This window comes from Giraffa tippelskirchi, chromosome 4 (genome assembly GCF_054371585.1).
Source record: "Giraffa tippelskirchi isolate mGirTip1 chromosome 4, T2T-mGirTip1v1.2.pri, whole genome shotgun sequence".
Lineage (NCBI taxonomy): Eukaryota > Metazoa > Chordata > Mammalia > Artiodactyla > Giraffidae > Giraffa > Giraffa tippelskirchi.
The window spans coordinates 186,149,166-186,167,767 of NC_137278.1; the positions used below are offsets into that span (position 1 = coordinate 186,149,166).

General features: G+C 39.3%; 1 protein-coding gene across 10 annotated transcripts in view; it reads left to right on the forward strand.

Moving 5' to 3' along the window:
* PLCZ1 (phospholipase C zeta 1) overlaps nt 1–18,602 on the forward strand; it is a 347,938-nt gene that overhangs the window by 227,452 nt on the left and 101,884 nt on the right. For 5 of the 10 annotated variants that reach the window (XM_081592293.1, XM_081592297.1, XM_081592295.1 and 2 more), the window contains one exon: nt 11,868–11,965. The exons of the other annotated variants lie outside the window; for them this stretch is intronic. In XM_081592293.1, coding sequence (XP_081448419.1) covers nt 11,951–11,965 — 15 coding nt within the window. In that variant the 5' untranslated portion in view covers nt 11,868–11,950. The remainder of the gene's footprint in view (nt 1–11,867; nt 11,966–18,602) is intronic. 10 annotated transcript variants of the gene reach the window in all.

Sequence of the window (18,602 nt, forward strand, 5' to 3'; positions counted from 1 at the left end):
GATTTGATGGTACTAATTATTTTTGAAATCATCAGAGACTTGGGGACTCTTTTGATTGGGGGGGGGACTTCTTGTCTTAATTTTAAAGTGTAATAATTTTATTTTATAAAAAAATTTAGTACCAACCCCCATAAATATAGTCATGTACTTAAAGGTGCTGTAAAAACCAACTGAATAATAATAATGTTTATTATTAATGTTATATTAATAATGTTATATTAATATATATTAATGTTATATTAATAATGTTCCCCACGTATTTCTGTTTGTTTGTGGGAAAGGTCAGGTAGGAGTGAGATTGAAGGGAAGTATGTGTTTAACCTTGTTTGGTGTCTTGTTTTATTCTTTGCTTTTCTACAAGCTGTGATCTGCAAGCTGGAGTTTTTAGCCTCCATAAAAGAAGTGGTAGGCTTGGTAGTAATATGACTGAAATATGAAATGAATCAGTGTACTGGAAACCACCTTAATTTGGTTTATGCTAACAGGGCATTCACTGGCAAGATACTTGGTTTTATTTGATGAGGGAACTTACAAGAGGAGCAAAGAGACATTGCTTTTCCCTGAATCTTTTAATTTTTAGTCTGTGTCTTCATGACAGTCAATATTGAATTATTTCAGCTTATCTGAGTATAGTGCTTATCAGTTCCGGATCATTAATTCAGTTCCCATATGGGCCAGTTTGGCTTTGTTCAGTTCCTTGGTCACACGTTAGCTCTGAACTGTCATCTCATAAGTGGGTGCTATTGATCACTGAAGATAGAACCAGAGATTATGAATGAATAAGCTCAAATCCATCACCATTGCCAGAAAGGAACTCAAAACACAAGCTCACCATGGCAAATTAGTGTCATCTTCTGTATACAAAAGGAAATAATGACTTTTGTTGATACTCAAGGTCTACACACCATCCGGCCGCATGGACTGTAGCCTATCAGGCTCCTCCGTCCATGGGATTTTCCAGGCAAGAGTACTGGACTGGGTTGCCATTTCCTTCTCCAGGGATCTTCCCCACCCAGGGATTGAACCTGGGTCTCCCGCATTGTAGGTAGACACTTTTACCGTCTGAGCCACTAGGGAAGCCTGTCCTGAAATTAAGCTCACAGCAACTCATTGAGGTAGACTTTTATCTCACTTATGGGAAAATGAGACTCAATGAGGTTAAATATGGCCAAAGGGGAAGATGGTATGCTTTGAATTCATATAAAGTTGAGTTTGGGCTTTCCAGGTGACTCAGTGGTTAATAATCTGCTTGTAACACAGGAGACGTGATAGGAGCCATGGGTTTGATCCCTGGGTCAGGAAGATACTCTGGAGGAGCAAATGGCAACACACTCCAGTATTCTTGTCTGGGAAATCCCATGGACAGAAGTGCCTGGTGGGCTACAGTCCATGGAGTCACAAAGAGTCAGACAAAACTTAGTGACTGAGCATGCAAAGTTGAGTTTGAAATCTAGCTTTGATAACATATAAATGTAAAGTGGGAAAACATATCTATTTTCTTACTAAGATAGGATTAAAAATATGTGCCTTGTATTATCAAGGTTAAAAGAAATGATGCATATAAATCACTTACCACTAAGCCTGGCATGCGTTATTTTTATGAAGGGATCTGCCTGGGATCATACAATTCATGGCAGAACTAGGGTTTGCTTGCACATGGATCCTCTGACTCTTAAGTTGAGTGCCCTTCCTTCTGTATGACAGCTGAGATTATGTGAAATGAAGGGTAGAGGTGGGAAGTCACCATCACTTTCCTCTATATAGCAGTTCCCAAACCTTCCTGTGCATTTAAAAGAGGGAATTGAGAAGTATGATTAAGTGCTTGGATTTCCACGTCATCCTAGACCCATGACTGTCCAGCTACAGACTGTGTTTCCCAATCAAATGACTAAGTTCTCATTGAGCAATTGAGAGACTTAGTGTTATGGGCAACTTCTACCCTGCTGCTGATAAAGAAATCATTTGGCTTGAATGTCTACTCTTTACCTTCCCAAAGTTGAAAAGTGAATTTGACAGTGACCTCACTTTGACCCAAGAGTCAAGGCAAGACTTCAGCCGTTAAGTTTGCAAAAAGTGTTGTTTAATACAGTTAATATAAATGGAATGTATCCTTTAAAAATTGTGAATCACTGTGTTGTGCAACTGAAGCTTACATAATATTGTACATCAACTCTACTTTGATAAAAAAAAATTACTTTTTGTTTGTAAGCTGGTTATATGGATGAGCAAGAAGGAAGAAAACTGGAGTCTTCAGTGATTAGATGGAGCCCAGCTACTCTGTCTATCTGGACTACTCATTGTCAGGACTGTTGAGAAAGAACTACATGTCTATCTTAAATTATGTTGCTGTGTTCTGGGGAGGGAGACGCTCTTTGCTTCAGAAGTTTAGTCTTTAAGCTACTTAGGAGGTCTTAAAAATGTAAACAGTCAAACTCTAGGAGACTTTAAAATTACAATCTTTGTGAGTGAGCTCAGGAGTCGACGTTAGTAGACTGTACTGATAGCTAGACTTGAGAACCACTGTTCTGTGTAACAAAAGTCCCTTTCTCTGAAAGTCTTCACTTTTTGTAGAACAAGAAAGATTAGGAGGAGAGGGAGGGAAAACTAGAGAGAAGAATAAAGCACATGAACAGAGAGAAGCTAAGACAAGACTGGAGTTTCCTAATGTTTCTCGTGGTTTTCATACTTTTGGATCCAATCCCTTTTCAAGACTGACTTAGCATTCCTGCTCTTGATATAGTTGTGTGTGTGTTCATTTGCTTAGTTGTGTCAGACTCCTTATGGCCCCATGGACTGTAGCCCACTAGGCTCCTCTGTCCATGAGATTCTCCAGGGAAGAATACTGGAGTGGGTTGACATGTCCTCCTCCAGGTGATCTTCCCAACCCAGGGATCGAACCTGTGTCTCTTGCATCTTGCATTGGGCAGGTGGATTCTTTACCACTAGTGCCATCTGGGAAGCCCCCTTGAGAGAGGTGCATATCCTTAAAGCTGTGAAAAGAAAAAGTATTTATTATTTAGAGTTTTCCCTTCCTTCCAAGGAGATGGGTACTTCACTGCATTGGTGAAACACAACAGGCTGGGGAGTTAAGAGACCTCAATTGTTCTGCATAAGAAAAGGGACTTAAGTTTCAGTCTTAGAGCTGTGTTGGAAATGCAGGCACTGCAGAACTTGTAGTTCAGAAGAGAGAGACTGCTGCATTGGGAGAGAATGTTTGGGGAGATGATGGAAGTTTGACCATGTAGTATGGAGTAGAAGCCCTCTTTTCCATCTCCCCACAAAACTTTCAACAACACATCTTTTTGTGTGTGTAGCTAGTATGTTGATGAGCTGGATATATATTTTTTTAAAAATTATTTATTTCTGATTTTTTTTTTTTTTTTTGGCTGCACTAGGTCTTCACTGCTGTACGTGAGCTTTCTCTAGTAGCAGCGAGCGGGGACTACTTTGTAGTTATGGTGTATGGGTTTCTCATTGCAGTGGCTTCTCTTGTTGAGGAGCATGGGGTCTGGGCATATGGGCTTCAGTAGTTATGTCATGTGGACTCAGTTGTAGCTCACGGGCCCTAGAGCACAGGCTATGTAGTTGTGGTACATGGGGTTCATTGCCCTGCAGCATGTGGGATCTTCCTGGACCAGGGATCAAACCTGTGTCCCCTGCAGTGGCCAGTAGATTCTTAACCACAGGACCACTGGGGAAGTCTGAGCTGGATATATCTTGATGTCCAGAGTTTTTCCAAGTACTAAATTCAGCTTCCAGGTTGATATGAAATGAGATGAGCATTCTTTCCATGGGATCTAACCAGTATCACTTAAAATAGTTGGTTTTTTGTAATTAACAACCAAAAAAAAATAACCCACCAGTTAGGACTATTTGTTCTGTGTGGACAGCTTCCCTGGTGGCTCAGATGGTGAAGTGTCTGCCTACAGTGCAGGAGACCTGGGTTCAGTCCCTGGGTCAGAAAGATCTCCTGGAGAAGGAAATGGCAACCCACTCCAGTATTCTTGCCTGGAGAATCCCATGGGCAGAGGAGCCTGGTCGGCTACAATCCATGGGGTCGCAGAGTCAGACACGACTGAACGACTTCACTTCAGAGGGCTTCCCAGGTGGTGCCAGTGGTAAAAGAATCTGCTGGCCAGTGTAGGTGATGCCAGAGACGCAGGTTTGATCCCTGAGTCAGGAAGATCCCCTGGAGTGGGAAATGGCAGCCCACTCCAGTGTTCTTACCTGGAGAACCCCGTGGACTGAGGAGCCTGGCGGGCTACAGCCTGTAGGGTTGCAAAGGGTCGGATATGAGAGCACACATGCACTGCACTGCACCATTCGGTATAGATGCAAACTTAGCCCTTCTGTATAATCCTGATGCTAACTTCTATATACCTATTCAATTTTTGACACCTTGTGCTTTTCAATAATGGCCCTTGAATGTTTATTCCCTCTATACCTGACACTTATATGTGAGATATCAAATTGAGTTTGGGAAGAGGAAAATGATGCCAGCACAGTCAGTAGTCATCTTTATCTTCCTGTTTTAGACTGCTGCTTGTATGATGAACAGCCTCGTTTCACTCCGTAACAGCTGCATTTTATTGATGTGCCTTGCTATGTTTGTAAAGAGTCCATAGGTTACAAGTCGGCTCAAGTGCAAAGTGTTCTGATTAATGATCATCTTCAAAATGACAAGTGATAAAGCACTTGAGGATTCTGGGAGTGAAGAGACAACCTTGCTGCGTTATTGGAGGCTCCTAAATTTCTAGTGACTGTAAAAATATCTCTTTAGAGATGGGCTAACACCCACATCCTCTAATAAATTAAAATTTTGGATACACACCTCTGTCTTTTTTTTGCCAAGTACTACTACGCTTTAGTCAGATAAAAGGCAGAGTGTGTGCTTGGTATTTGATCACTTTAGAAGACTTTATAGTGTAACACGGGCTTCTCAGGTGGTGCAGTGGTAAAGAATCTACCTGCCAATGTAGGAGATGCTGGAGACTTGGGTTCATTCCCTGGGTGAAGACGATTCCCCTGGAGAAGGAAATGGCAACCCACTCCAGTCTATGGGGTTGCAAAAAGTCAGACATGACTGACCACAACAACAGCAGCAACAGTAGTGTAACACACTACTGTTTTTATCCTTTGCATTTAGATTATAACCTAATAAAATCGAGGATTTCCTTTTATAATCAAAAGACAGGATGTTCAGAATTTCAGGACTATCCCAGAAATACCATTAGAGAGCCTGTGCTGGGAGGGTTGATTTATTTGTGATCTGTTTCGCTGTTCTTCTTTTGTTTGGCTTTGTTTTTATAACTTTTCAGAATAAGAGAGTGATTGCATCTACTGCTGTAGCATTTTCCCAGAACACCCATATGGGGCATATTTTAGATGAAACAGAGTCTCTGGTTGTCAGTAGCTCCCTTTCATTTCACTCTATTATTAAGAGTCATTTCTCAAACCGTTTTTTAAATTTACATCTGGAATAGAAAAATAGAGGACTCTAAAGATGTCTTTGAAAATTAATTCTGTAGTAAGTCTTCTCACCATCTAGAGAATTGAAACTTAGCTGCAGATTTTCTTTAAGTGGGCTCTCCGGATGCAGAGCAGGATTCAGTTAGTGGATAAGAGGAAGGGTGTATTGAAAACAAGGGAATGTTAGTGATGGCAATCAGCACACATTAAATGGTGCATTTTTTTTTTTAAATGAGCTCTGAATCAGAAGTCATAATCACTCAGTCACCTGCTAGGTTCATTTACCCTTCAGAAATGAGGACATCTCAAAGTGTAGAGCATTTTAATAGAATAGTGCCAGACAGGCTTGTTATATAGAATTTTATTTGACAGGCTGGAACTTGTTTCCAATATTCTTTTTTCCAAATTACATGAAAAACTGTATTCCACGGTGCATTGTGAAAGGATAAATGGTAGATGACATCAAAATAAAGCATAGTGATCTTTTTTCCTCCATTCCTTTACCAATATTGTATTCCTGTCGCTGTGACTACCAGATCCCACGATAAGGCAATTAAATAGTTCATGTAATAGTCTTACTCCAATGACAGCCTGGGACAGTAAAATAATGCAAATAGATGTACCATTTGAGCATGTAGTTCCATAAAATAAACTTGATAGAGGCATTACAGTGAAAATAGTAAGGCATTGCAACCAATTTTTTTTCCTTTGTAAACTCTTTGTAAAGACCTTCATACAAATTGGCTTTCCAGTCTTGTCTTCTACCAGCATTAATGTGGTTATTATTCATTTTTATCTTTGTTGAAGATTTTGGACACATTTACTATTTCTGATAAGAGAGGGTTCATGATCCTGCTGACTTTAAGTCCATGTTCATGAATATATAAAACTGACACTTCATACATACACGATTTGACCTACAGTTCACAAAAGCAAAGCAGACTGAATTGGATGGGAAATGATGAGGACCCCTCTTTCATAATCTATTCTTTGTCTAGTTGGCAATAGCGTGTATCATGATGATATCCAAATAGTCCATTTTAGGGGACCCTGGGTCCTCCAAACATTATCCAGCCTTGTTTCTCTGGCTGTGCATTCTCAACAGTATTTCCTCCATCCCTTTCATAAGTCTCACACATCAGATCTTACACTTTCGTAATTCTTACTGTATCACTTTGTTAATTGTAGAAAATTTTGAAAAGATGAAAATAAGAATCCCATGACTCTGTGTCCAGACATAACTAATATTAACATCTCAGTTTCTTTTCTTTTTTTCTACCCTCCACTCCTCTTCCTATTGTTTTCCCCTCCTTCCTACTTTCCCTGTCAGATTAAATCAAATTATAAAGAGGACAGTCTTCCTCATAATGCTTTAAAGCAGAAGCCCCTAACCTTTTTGTTACCAAGGGTCAGTTTCGTGGAAGACAATTTTTCCCTGCTCAGGTGGGGGATGGTTTCAAGACGATTCAAGCACATTGCATTTATTGTGCACTTTATTTCTATTATTATTACCACATCAGCTCCCCCCTCAGATCTTCAGGCATTAGGTCCTGGAGGTTGGGGACCCCTGCTTTAGAGAATTCATCATTTGTAAGTGGAATCTCTACCAGGCTATTTTGATCCATTAGTTCCTCAGGTAGGTAGTAGATGTGCACATACAAAAATACTTCCCCATGTTTAGGATCCTGCTTGCTTATGAGCCCTCTCATAAGAGAGAGCCTTTTCATAGAGTCTTATCTGTAACATGTAACATCAGCATTAGAGGCTGTATTGAAGTGACTGCTGTTATGAGAGAGTATGTTACCTGGCTTAAGTGAAGGCTCAGTGTATGGAGAGGAGAGTTGCAGTGTTTATTTTATTTTTTCATTTCCAGCCTCGTTAAGAGCCACACAAGGGGTATGAGCTAATTATAAATAATGTAATAATAAAATGCCAAGTTCTTAAGTCAGGCAGTCTTGGCCATGATGACCTTAGAGAAATCTTTCATATTATCCAAGCTTCTATGTCCTCATCTAAACAATATAGACAATAATAGGGTGTTGCTTATAGGGTTCTTGTGAGCACCCCTCTCTCTCTCATCTGCTCCCTTGTTATAATGTGTGTGTGTTCAGTTGTCTGACTCTTTGTGACCCCATGGACTGTAGCCCACCAGGCTTCTCTGTCCATGGGATTTCTCAGGCAACAATACTGGAGTAGATTGCCATTTCCTCTTCCAGGGATCTTCCCGACCTAAGGATCGAACCCACATCTCTTGTGTCTCCTGCACTGGCAGGCAAATTCTTTACCACTGTGCCACCTGGCAGTCCTCAGTAATTACAGGCCCCAATATTCATGTCCTTGTGTAATCTCTGCCTGCCCTGATCCTGGACTTGACTCTGTGATTTTTCTTTGACAATGAAACTTGCTTGGTTAATGGGACATTAGCAATCATGACACAAAGCACTGTCCAGTGAGACTTGGTTTCTTCTGCAAACCAATTACTATGAAGAATCCCAAATTACCCTATTGATGACATAGGGTCCAATCAACAGCCAACACCAACTGTCAGATACATATGTAAAGACATCTTAGATTATCTAGTCTCAGCTAAATTGTTAATTAAGTCCAGGAAAGATCTGCAGAAGAATCACACCAAATAGTAAATTAAGTGGTAATTGTTTTATGTTACTGAGTTTTGGGGTTGTTTTTAATGGAATGATAGACAACCAACATAACACCCTTTGTGATATGACTTTGTATTTTCTTTTACTAAAAGGCAGAGTTCATTTTACCATCTCTTGATTCTGAGTTTGGTCATAGGACTTGCTTTGAGCAATGGGATACTAAGCAGAAATGATACAGGTAGAAGCTTGTAAAAGCACTTTCCTTTTTTGTTTTCTCGCTTGCTCCTCTGCCTTTGCCTTGAGAAAGCCTGGCTTGGTAGAGAAGAGACTCAGTTCAGAACTGATCAGTTTTAACTGAGGCTGTTTAAGGTCAGTGACTGGGTGGCAACTGTCAGACGTGTGAGTGAGCGCAGCTAAGGCCAGAATTGTGAAGCCCAAATTGCCAGCCTTCATTGATGACTCACAGGCTTGTGACCAAAGGAATGCCTATTGTTTTAAGCTGCTAGTCTTAGGGTAATTTGTTGTGCAGCGTTATTGTGAATAGATAACTAATGCGTCCCCCTTGTCTAAATGTTGTGCATTCACAGCAGCTGCTAAAACATTGTCTTATCTGTCCAGATCTTTCCATGTGATTCTCTCAGTGCCCTAATTTTCTCAGTGTGGATTCTATCCTCTTGCGTCAAGCCCATCTTGTTGACTCAGGTCTGGACTTTATTTTTTGGTCCTGTTCCCAAAAGACCTCTTGTATCACCTCAGACCTGATGAGCCTCATAACTCTGAGAATATAATGCAGCCCCTACTTTTATGGTAAAACTCAGGATTCTTGAATACTTGATACATCAAAATCACATTCATCGAGACTGACCCAATCAATTCTGATGCTCAAGGCTTAGCTTTACTTTTCCTGGATAGCTGGTGCACTGCAGATGTCCCTCTAATAGAAACACAAAAATGGAACATTTCTGCCCATTTTGATGTTTGGTTATGAATTCCACATCCAAATCCTCACTACTTTTCAATCTGCTATAGAAACTTTCCAGGGCAGAGAAACAATCTACCAAGGACATGGAAAGCCCAGTGCTTTGGACTCCTGGAATAAACTCAGATACTGAGTCCTGTGCACGCTCAGGCTTCCCAGGTGGTGTGGTGGTAAAGAATCCACCTGCCAGTGCAGGAGACGCAGGTTTGATCCCTGGGTCAAGAAGATCCCCTGGAGAAGGAAATGGAAACCCACTCTACTATTCTTGCCCAGGAAATCACATGGACACAGGAGTCTGGCAGGCTACAGTCCGTGGGGTTGCAAAAGGGACATGACTGAGCACACCTGCACTCACGCACACTCTCACTTAATCCTTTAGCCATATCAGTCCCTCAGCACTTTCAGCGGCGTGTGCTAATCATGACTCAGAGGACTCCTGTTGAGATGGTGCTGTCTGGAAATTTCTCTACTCATGGTGTTGGTGTTGCCTGTATTGGTACAGAGGCCCCTTAGACCAATGGGAAGACCCACAGCTGCCTCCAAAGTCTCCAGGCGATCTAGTTATTAAAAAAGACACACAAATTTGAACTATTCCAAGCATGGCTGATCAGTCTCTTCTAAAAATTAATTCTTATTTCTAAAATATAATGGATATTCATTGAAATGCGGTTAAACACTAATACCCAGTGTGTAATTTTGTCAGTAAACTTTCTCTGCTTTCTCATTTTAGTAAATTCATATAATGCTATTTGATTCTGGTTTCCACTCAGAACATTCATTCTTGAACCACATTTTCAACTTAAGCTGTTGTTTCAATCTCAGCAAGATCTTTTCAATGCACACTCTGGTTTACCACTGTTATTCCAAGAATAACAATGACTCAGGTCTGCTTGAGTGTGAGACCTTTCATATACTTTTTCAGCAGACTATTAGGCATATTGAAAATGAGCTCATAAAAGTAAGATTTTGAAATGACTTCAGCAACCTAGGGAACTTTCCTAAGTCTCAATTTCTTCATCTCTAAAATGGGATTAGTAGTAAATTAGGAATACTATTATAATAGTAATGTACAATCACGATGTTATGAGAATTATATCATCTCTGTAAAGCACTTTAGGACCATGACTAGCATGTGATATCTCTATACATGTTCATTGTAATTATTAAAAGGACCTGTGAAAAAGTGTCTATTGTTTTAGCCATAGTTTATAGTTTAGGAGATGATGAACATGACCGAAAGCCATATTTAACCCAAATGACATGACAGATTCTCACTTAATTCATTTCTTGAATAGGTGTTTGTTGTGCACATACCATATATGGGGAACACTACATGAATCCTGCCCTCATCAAGCATATATTTAAAAGGATAGATAGGTACTAAACACATATTGTGTAATCTATTCGCTAAGTCATGTCCAACTCTTTTGTAATCCCATGAACTGTAGCCCACCAGGCTCCTCTGTCCATGGAATTCCCCAAGCAAGAATGCTGGAGTGGGTTGCCATTTCCATCTCCAGGGGATCTTTCCCACCAAGAGATTGAACCTGCATCCTTAATTCTTTAAGGTACAAGTAACATGTTATTAAAATAGGCACGATTATTATTCACTTGACAAAGAAATACTCTATTACAATTCTCTTAACAAAATATAAGATTGGTTCCGTCATAAACAGTATTGAAAGGGGCTGTAAGGTTAAAGTGTAGGACACTGATACTGCAGTGTCCTACAGACATTTTAAAGAATCTTGTTCTGATTCTTGCTAATGAAGTGTACTTTATGGGTGGTGTTTAATGACCCAGAAATAGCAGGATTTAAAAATATATATATTTATTATATATATATATATATATATTTATTTATATATTGGGCTTTCCTGTGTCTCAGCTGGTAAAGAATCTACCTGTAATGCGGGAGACCTGGGTTCAATCCCTGGGTTGGGAAGATCCTGTGGAGAAGGGAAAGGCTACCCATTCCAGTATTCTGGCCTGGAGAATTCCATGGACTGTATAGTTCATGGGGTCACAAAGAGTCGGACACGACTGAGCGACTTTCACTTTTGCTTTTCAGTGTGCCTTTCATTATTTAAGGTGAACTGAACTGTGATATCTTAGAAAAGGATATTTTGTTATGCCTAAATGGTGGGGTTTGTACTAAGTGCAATGTAACTGTAATTTTCTACTGATTATCACATGTTGTTCTAACTTCTTTGTCTCTTATGACTGACCTTAATTTGGCATTGCTGCTTAAGCCACTTCCCTTACAAGAAGTCTGTGTGTGTATGCGTGTGTGTGTGTGTGTGTGTCTGTTAGTTTCTCAGTCGTGTCTGACTCTTTGCCACCCCATTGACTGTAGCCCGCCTAGCTCCTCTGTCCATGGAATTCTCCTGGCGAGAATACTGGAGTGGGTTACCATTCCCTTCTCTAGGGGATCTTTCCAAGTCAGGGATCCAGCCTGGGTCTCCGCATTGTGGGCAAATTCTTTATCACTCTGAGCCACCAGAGTCTGAGGAATCAGTGAATAAACACTTAAATGGACTAAGGGAGTAGCTTTTTTAAAGAAGTCCTTTTGAAATTCAAATAATCACCCCCTAATGTTGTGTAAGGCTTTTTCACAGGGAAGCTTGTTCTTCTGCTAGCTGTACTCTGTTGCATGCGGTAAGATTTCTTTAAAAGATAATGTGAACATATGTTTTAAAGCATACTGCATGGTTTGAAGTAAATAGTATGTAGAGGGAAAAATAATAAAATCTGAAGAAGTGAACCCAGAGACTTTAATAATGCTGAAGGGTTTCTAATGAGATGTCAATTTATAGCATGTCAGTTTAACAAGAGGGAGAACAAGTCTGCGGGGGAGAAGAAAAAAATCAAATCGACGTAAACAAGAAGAAAGAGCACGATGTTCACCAACAGGGTGAGTTGAATATTTTTTAAAAATCAAGTAAAAGCAAGAAGGTAGGATTTCCTAAGGTATTCTTGAGTTTCTTTTCTTAATAACTTTGCCTCTCCTCTCCCAAGGGGGCTGCACCTTATACACTTATATTAAATGTCAAGTGTTGCAACAAACGGTGATGCTCTTTCATTACTCTCGTCACCGATTTCTGCTGAGCATATAGAAGGCTTCCCTGATTAGAAATCATTGACAGGGAAGCTCAACGGGGTTTCTTTTGAACAGAGTAGTTGAAGTAGTTGAAGACTTGTATGCATCACATTATAACTCCTAATAGTTGCCAAGCAGAAAAAACATCCTCTTCTGTAACTTAAAAATATACTTAGTCATGTATTCAAATATAACATATATTCAGATTCTGAGTGATCAGACTAAAATCTCTTTCAATGAATATTGTGTTTAATATTTAAACCCATTGGAACTTGAGTAGAATTTGTATCCTACTGTTGTATGAAGATTGTGTAAATCTTAATTATGTTGACTTGGTTCATAGTGCTTTTCAGGCCTACTATATTCTACTTTTCTGTATGTTCATTCTATTACTTTTTGAGAGTTTGATGTTGAAACTCTAACTAAAGATCTCAATTGATTTACTTAAAAAATATTTGTAATATATAATGGAACTATATGTAACTTTGTTCTGTATTTTCCAAGTCTCCTGTAAATGTGTTATCATATTTACATAATTAAAAAAATGTTAAAACCTATTAACTCAGATGCTTACAGGATCAAATGTCCTTTCTGGTTATCTTTGGAGGTGCCATTTCTTTCAGGTTACTTTAGAAGACTCACAGCATCATAACATCTCACAACTGGAAGGACCTCCAACTCTGTTTTGCTTTGCCCAAGTTAGTGGCAGAGCTCCTGCTAGAACTAAGTCTACCACATCCATCTCCCATGATCTTTCTGCAGTAATTCTACTCCATGTCCATGGATACTTATTTTAATACAAATATCCTCCAATGGAGATATAGACTATCATTTATTTTATTATTTTCTCAATGGATGCAAGGATTGAAGTTTTTTTGGCTCTGCCTTTTACCAGCTGTGAAACTTAATCAAGTTTTTAATCTTCAGTCGGCCTTAGTTTTTTTCATTAAAATGATCAAGAAATTAGATTAATTTCTAAGGTCTCTTCAAATATCCAGCTTCTGATTTTTTTTTAAAATTGAGGATAATTGCTTTACAATGTTGTCTTGGTTTCTGCCATACAACAATGTGAATCTGCCATAATTATATATCCTTCTTGAGTCTCCTTCCCCACTCCCTTCGCACCCCTCTAGGTTGTCACAGAGTGCCAGGCTGGGCTCTCTGTGTTATATAGCAGCTTCCTACTAGCTACCTGTTTTACACATGATAATGTATATACGTCAATGCTACCTTCTCAGTTTGTCCTATCCTCTCCTTCCTCCTCTATGTCCATAAGTCTGTTCTTTATGTCTGTATTTCCATTCCTTTCCTTCAAATAGGTTCATCAGTATTATTTTTCTAGATTCCATATATATATATATATATATATATATATATATATATATATATATATATATGTGGTAAGTAAGTAAAAGTTGCTCAGTTGTGTCCAACTCTTTGCGACCGCATGGACTATACAGTCAGAATTCTGGAGTGGGTTGCCTTTCCCTTCTCCAGGGGGATCTTCCCAGCCCAGGGATCGAACCCAGGTCTCCTGCATTGCAGGCATATTCTTTACCAGCTGAGCCACAAGGGAAACTGCAATGAACATTGAGACCAGATGCTGATTTTATGCTGTGCTTTCCACTACCAAACATTTCACAACAAATATGCTGCAGTCCATGGGGTCGTGAAGAGGTGACTGAACAACATGGATTTATCAGATTTATCAGACATATTAGTGTGTGATGAAGAAGTCAGTCTTCATAACTCACAGAGTGGGTCAAATCTCTAATGCCAAAACGATCCATAGTGATTCCTTTGGGCAAAAACCCTGGACGTTTATAGATGTTCAGTGTCTTTGGGGACAGTTAGGATAACCTCTTCTACCTATTTGCCGACATGTGACCAGTCTTTTCTCTTCTGTTCAGTAGCATTAGGATTTCTCCTGCTACCTGAATGTCACAAACACCCTATTGCCCAGTTGACATCATGACAGTGGGAGGGTGAAAGTTTGTGATTCAAATGCATTAAGGAACTGGGTTGAGTTGGTCCCCAGGCTCTAGTGTGTGTATACTTCGCTTCTCATTCTCTGACATTTATTTTTAATATGTGAGTCTTGATTGTAATTCTGAGTCTGTGGTCTTCCTCCCCGCCCCCAGCCAACATGTGTAAATGCTTTCAGAAAAGGAAAGGGATGATTTTTGTCTTTGAGAACCCCAAATCTAAATTATTATAGTTTGTAGAGAAGTACGATGTTGCAGTTTAACTCTTTTCGACAAAAGGAGAGGGACATTGACAACATTCAATCCCATAAAGGAGAGAAAGCCATCAAGTTCTGATATTTGGTGAGGACAGGGAGCAGATAAAAGGGAGTGAAATTTTAGGGAAAAATAATATGGGTTTTTTGAGCATTTAAAAAAATTTATTTTATTGAAGTACAGTTGCTTTAGTGGAAAATAATGTTGAAAAAGTGATTGCCTAAGTAGGCAACCATCCAAACATTTGTAGTGCTAGCTGATTTCTCCATTCTTATAAATGAAGAACCAGGTTCAAGGAAGTTAAGTAATTTATCCCAAGTCACATAATTAGTGATTAGCAGCAGATCCAGGTTTTAAATTCATGTCCACATAATTTCACAAGATGTTATTTTCTGATTCTTTATCCACATCCCTTGATGCCAGATGTATTTTGAATATCAGAATTTAGAAGGTAATACAGTGTAAATATCATGTGTTATATAAACAGTCCCAGCAAGGTCTAAGGCTCCCTGTAATCAAAACAGATTCATATGCTGGCAGAAAAGCATGAATATTCACCTACGATGTGATAAATGAAGTCTATAAATAGCCTCATACCAGTTCAGGTCAGATTTTGCAGCCAAATAATTCAGGTCAGTTCAGTTTTGTGGCCAGAAAAACTGGGCGTTAGAACTTTCTGAATATCACAGCTGGGAACTTAAGGATTGTGGACTTGATTACCAGCCTGCCTGAGTCTATTGAGGGAGTTCTGAGTGGGCCCTGGGTTTTCTGATTGAGGAAATAGTCTCTATGTCAGGCTTCTGAGCAGTCCTGTCAGAACTGGTGATCAGTGATCAGGGTCAGGGGCTGTGACTGTCTCTGTGGGGGGGTGCCAGACCCAGGGGTTCTGACTGAGCAGCCAAATCCAAGGGTAGTTAGAGCCAGGCAGTGCGCAATACCGAGGGGAACTGCTGTTGGCCATGTTTTTGCTGCCCCTTGAGCCCTTTTCCAGGTGGCTCAGTGGTACAGAATTCGCCTCCCAACACAGGAGACTTTGGTGTGATCCCTGGTTTGATCCCTTTGGGGATCCCTGGAAGATCCCCTGGAGAAGGAAATGGCAACCCCCTCCAGTGTTCTTGCCTGGGGAGTCCCATGGACAGAGGAGCCTGGCGGGCTATAGCCATGGGGTCTCAAAGAGTCAGACATGACTGAGCACGCACCCATTAAACTTTTTCATGCCAGAAGTTTCTAGAGTGAACTTTTTCAGTGATATCACATGTTCTATATTTGGGAAGTCATTGAAAAATAGAGGACTTGTTCTATATAGATTCACATTGCAGTCAAATTCAATGAAGCATAGACTATTTGAAAAGTGATGGATATCCATCATTAATGAGCTAAAGCTGTGTTATGGTAAGGTTATTTGAAAATAAAGGCAGATGAGAAGTGGAAGTGACAGTGTTTGTTTTCTCCACAGGTCAGGCTACTGAGACAGGGAAAAGCTAACATGTACCTGAAATCTTTCAAAAACTAATATATAATCATTTTTTTTTCCACATAGTATTTAAAATAGAACTGGCTTTGTTGTTGTTCTGTAGCCCTTCTTGGTTCCACATCTTAACATGAGATAATCATTAATAATTTCAAAATTGTGGTTGAATATGAAGTTACTGTTATGAGAACATTAAGAATTCATGCCATGCCAGTAGTCAGCATTGCGGAGGTATGTTGTGTTGTATCCAAAATAAATTTGACCTTGGTGCTCCACATGCATTAATCACTTTCTTCTGGGCACAATAGCAGAACACTAACTGGATATGAATAATGGATGCCAAAATTTGAGATTAATTTTTAGCATACTAGTCTTTGTATGAACGCAAAATGAGGTTAAATTAGGATTCTGGTTGTCTCTCAACTGTTCAAATTGCCAGATTTTTAAAATTTATTAAGCTTGAAGGTTTTTCCCCTGCCATTAACTAAGTAACTGCTACAATAAAGACAGACAGTGTCCTGTAGATGTAATGTCCTTCCCTTATCTCTATAATCAAATTCATATTGACCAGCTGAGATGATAAAAACTGCTCTGGATTCCAACAAAGCACCAAGGATAAAACAGTACATCCAGACAATGGTAGGTGATAGTAAATTTCTGTAGATAAGAATCATCAAAGACGTATCTAACCTGATTGTAAAGTTTTAAAATCAAATTAAGCCTTTCCCATAAATTGACTAAGAAGTATTAATGTATGTACTAAGTGTTAGTACTATCTTTTGGCTGAAAAAAGGTCTCTAACTTAAAAACTAGAAACCAAGACACTGGTCTTTACCTATTATGTTCTAAAACTTAGAACATACTCTGATTTAATTTAAACTTAGATGTACTCAAGATTAGTAAATTAATTTTGTTTAATAAACCTGTATAGTCCCAAATATAGAATCTAAACTACCTCGAAGTGAAAGTTGCTCAGTAATGTCTGACTCTTTGCAACCCCGTGGACTATACAGTCCATGGAATTCTCTAGGCCAGAATATTGGAGTGAGTAGCCTTTCCCTTCTCCAGGGGATCTTCCTAACCCAGGGATCAAACCCACGTCTCCCACATTGCAGGTGGATTCTTTACCAGCTGAGCCACCAGGGAAGTCCAAGATAATTCCCTTCTCCAGGGGATCTTCCTAACCCAGGGATTGAACCCAGGTCTCCCTGACTGCAGGTGGATTCTTTACCAGCTGAGCCACAAGGGAACCCCAAGAATACCAACTGAGCTATGAGAGAAGCCCAAATGTTCTATAAATTATATCCAGCAGTTTTTTCATCTGCCTGAAAATTGTAGAATGAGGTAGTGTTCGTTGCTCAGTCGTGTCCAACTCTTTGCCACTTCCTGGACTGTAGCGTGTCGACTCTTTGCCAATTACTGGACTGTAGCCTGCCAGGCTCTTCTGTCCAGAGAATTCTCCAGGCAAGAATACTGGAGTGGGTAGCCATTCCCTTTTCCAGGGGATCTTCCCAACCTGGGGGTCGAACCCAGGTCTCCTGCCTTGAAGGCAGATTCTTTACTGTCTGAGCCACCAGGGAAGTCCTGGCAAAGAGAGATGAGTATAAGTAAAGGAGTAAAAACCAAAGAGCTAAGTCTGTTTCTGTGACTAAAAACTAATGCATCCATATTTCTTTTGCATTTGGAATAATATTCAGGAGTTCAGTTATTATTGGGGCACAACTTTTACTACTGAAGAGAAGTTTGATTATGCAGACACATTCATAGGATGTTTACACATAAATATATTTTGTTCCTGTTACCAAGATATCTATTTTTAAAATCTTCTTAAAGTTCTTTTTGGCTGCATCTTTATTCTTTATGGGGGTTATTTCTGCTAAAATAAAATCATCATTAGATAAATCTTCAATAATAAATAAATAAGCAACTAAATATTGTATTTTGCTTTAAAATTAGAGCCTAGAGCTAGCTAAGAATTGTTTTTTAATTAGGTGATGTTTCAGTTTTCTCAAATACATTTAATCCTGGAGGAAGAGTATTCCCTGAGGATGGTTTCAGTATGGTGCTGTTAGCTAGTGTTTATGCAAGTCTAAACAGAAATTGTTTTTTCTTAATCATTGTGGAAAGAGAGTAGTATGTGTTCCAGTGTTGCTTTAAATTTGGGACTACACATCATGATTTTTGTGACATGCATTAAATTCCATGTAGTAAGTTAAATATTGATATTTCCTAATTTGATTATTCAAAAATAATAAAGGATATAGTACCTGATAACATTTCTGGTGAACACATTATTCTTTCCTGGAAGAGAATAGTTTTGGTAAGGGTATTTTATTGGTATCATTAGCAGATGAAACACAATTTTAATCCTTTCTTTGAGGTGATACACTATACAGAATGGGAAAATTAATGTAGCAGCAGAGGCTGAGCTATCAAGAGTAACTGATACATGGCTGTTTTATTTAGTTTTATTAAAATGTAGTTGATATACCATCTTATGCTAGTCTCAGGTGTACTACAGAGTGATTTGATATTTGCATGCATTATGAAAGGAACACCATGATAAGTATAGTACCCGTCTGTCCTTGGACAAAATTATTACAGTATTATTGCCCATATTCCTTATGTTGGATATTACATCTCCATGGCTTAATCTTCTTCACCTACTTCACATACCGCCTCCCAAATCCCCCTACCCTGTGGTAACTTTCTGTTTATTATCTCTGCCTATGTCTGTTTT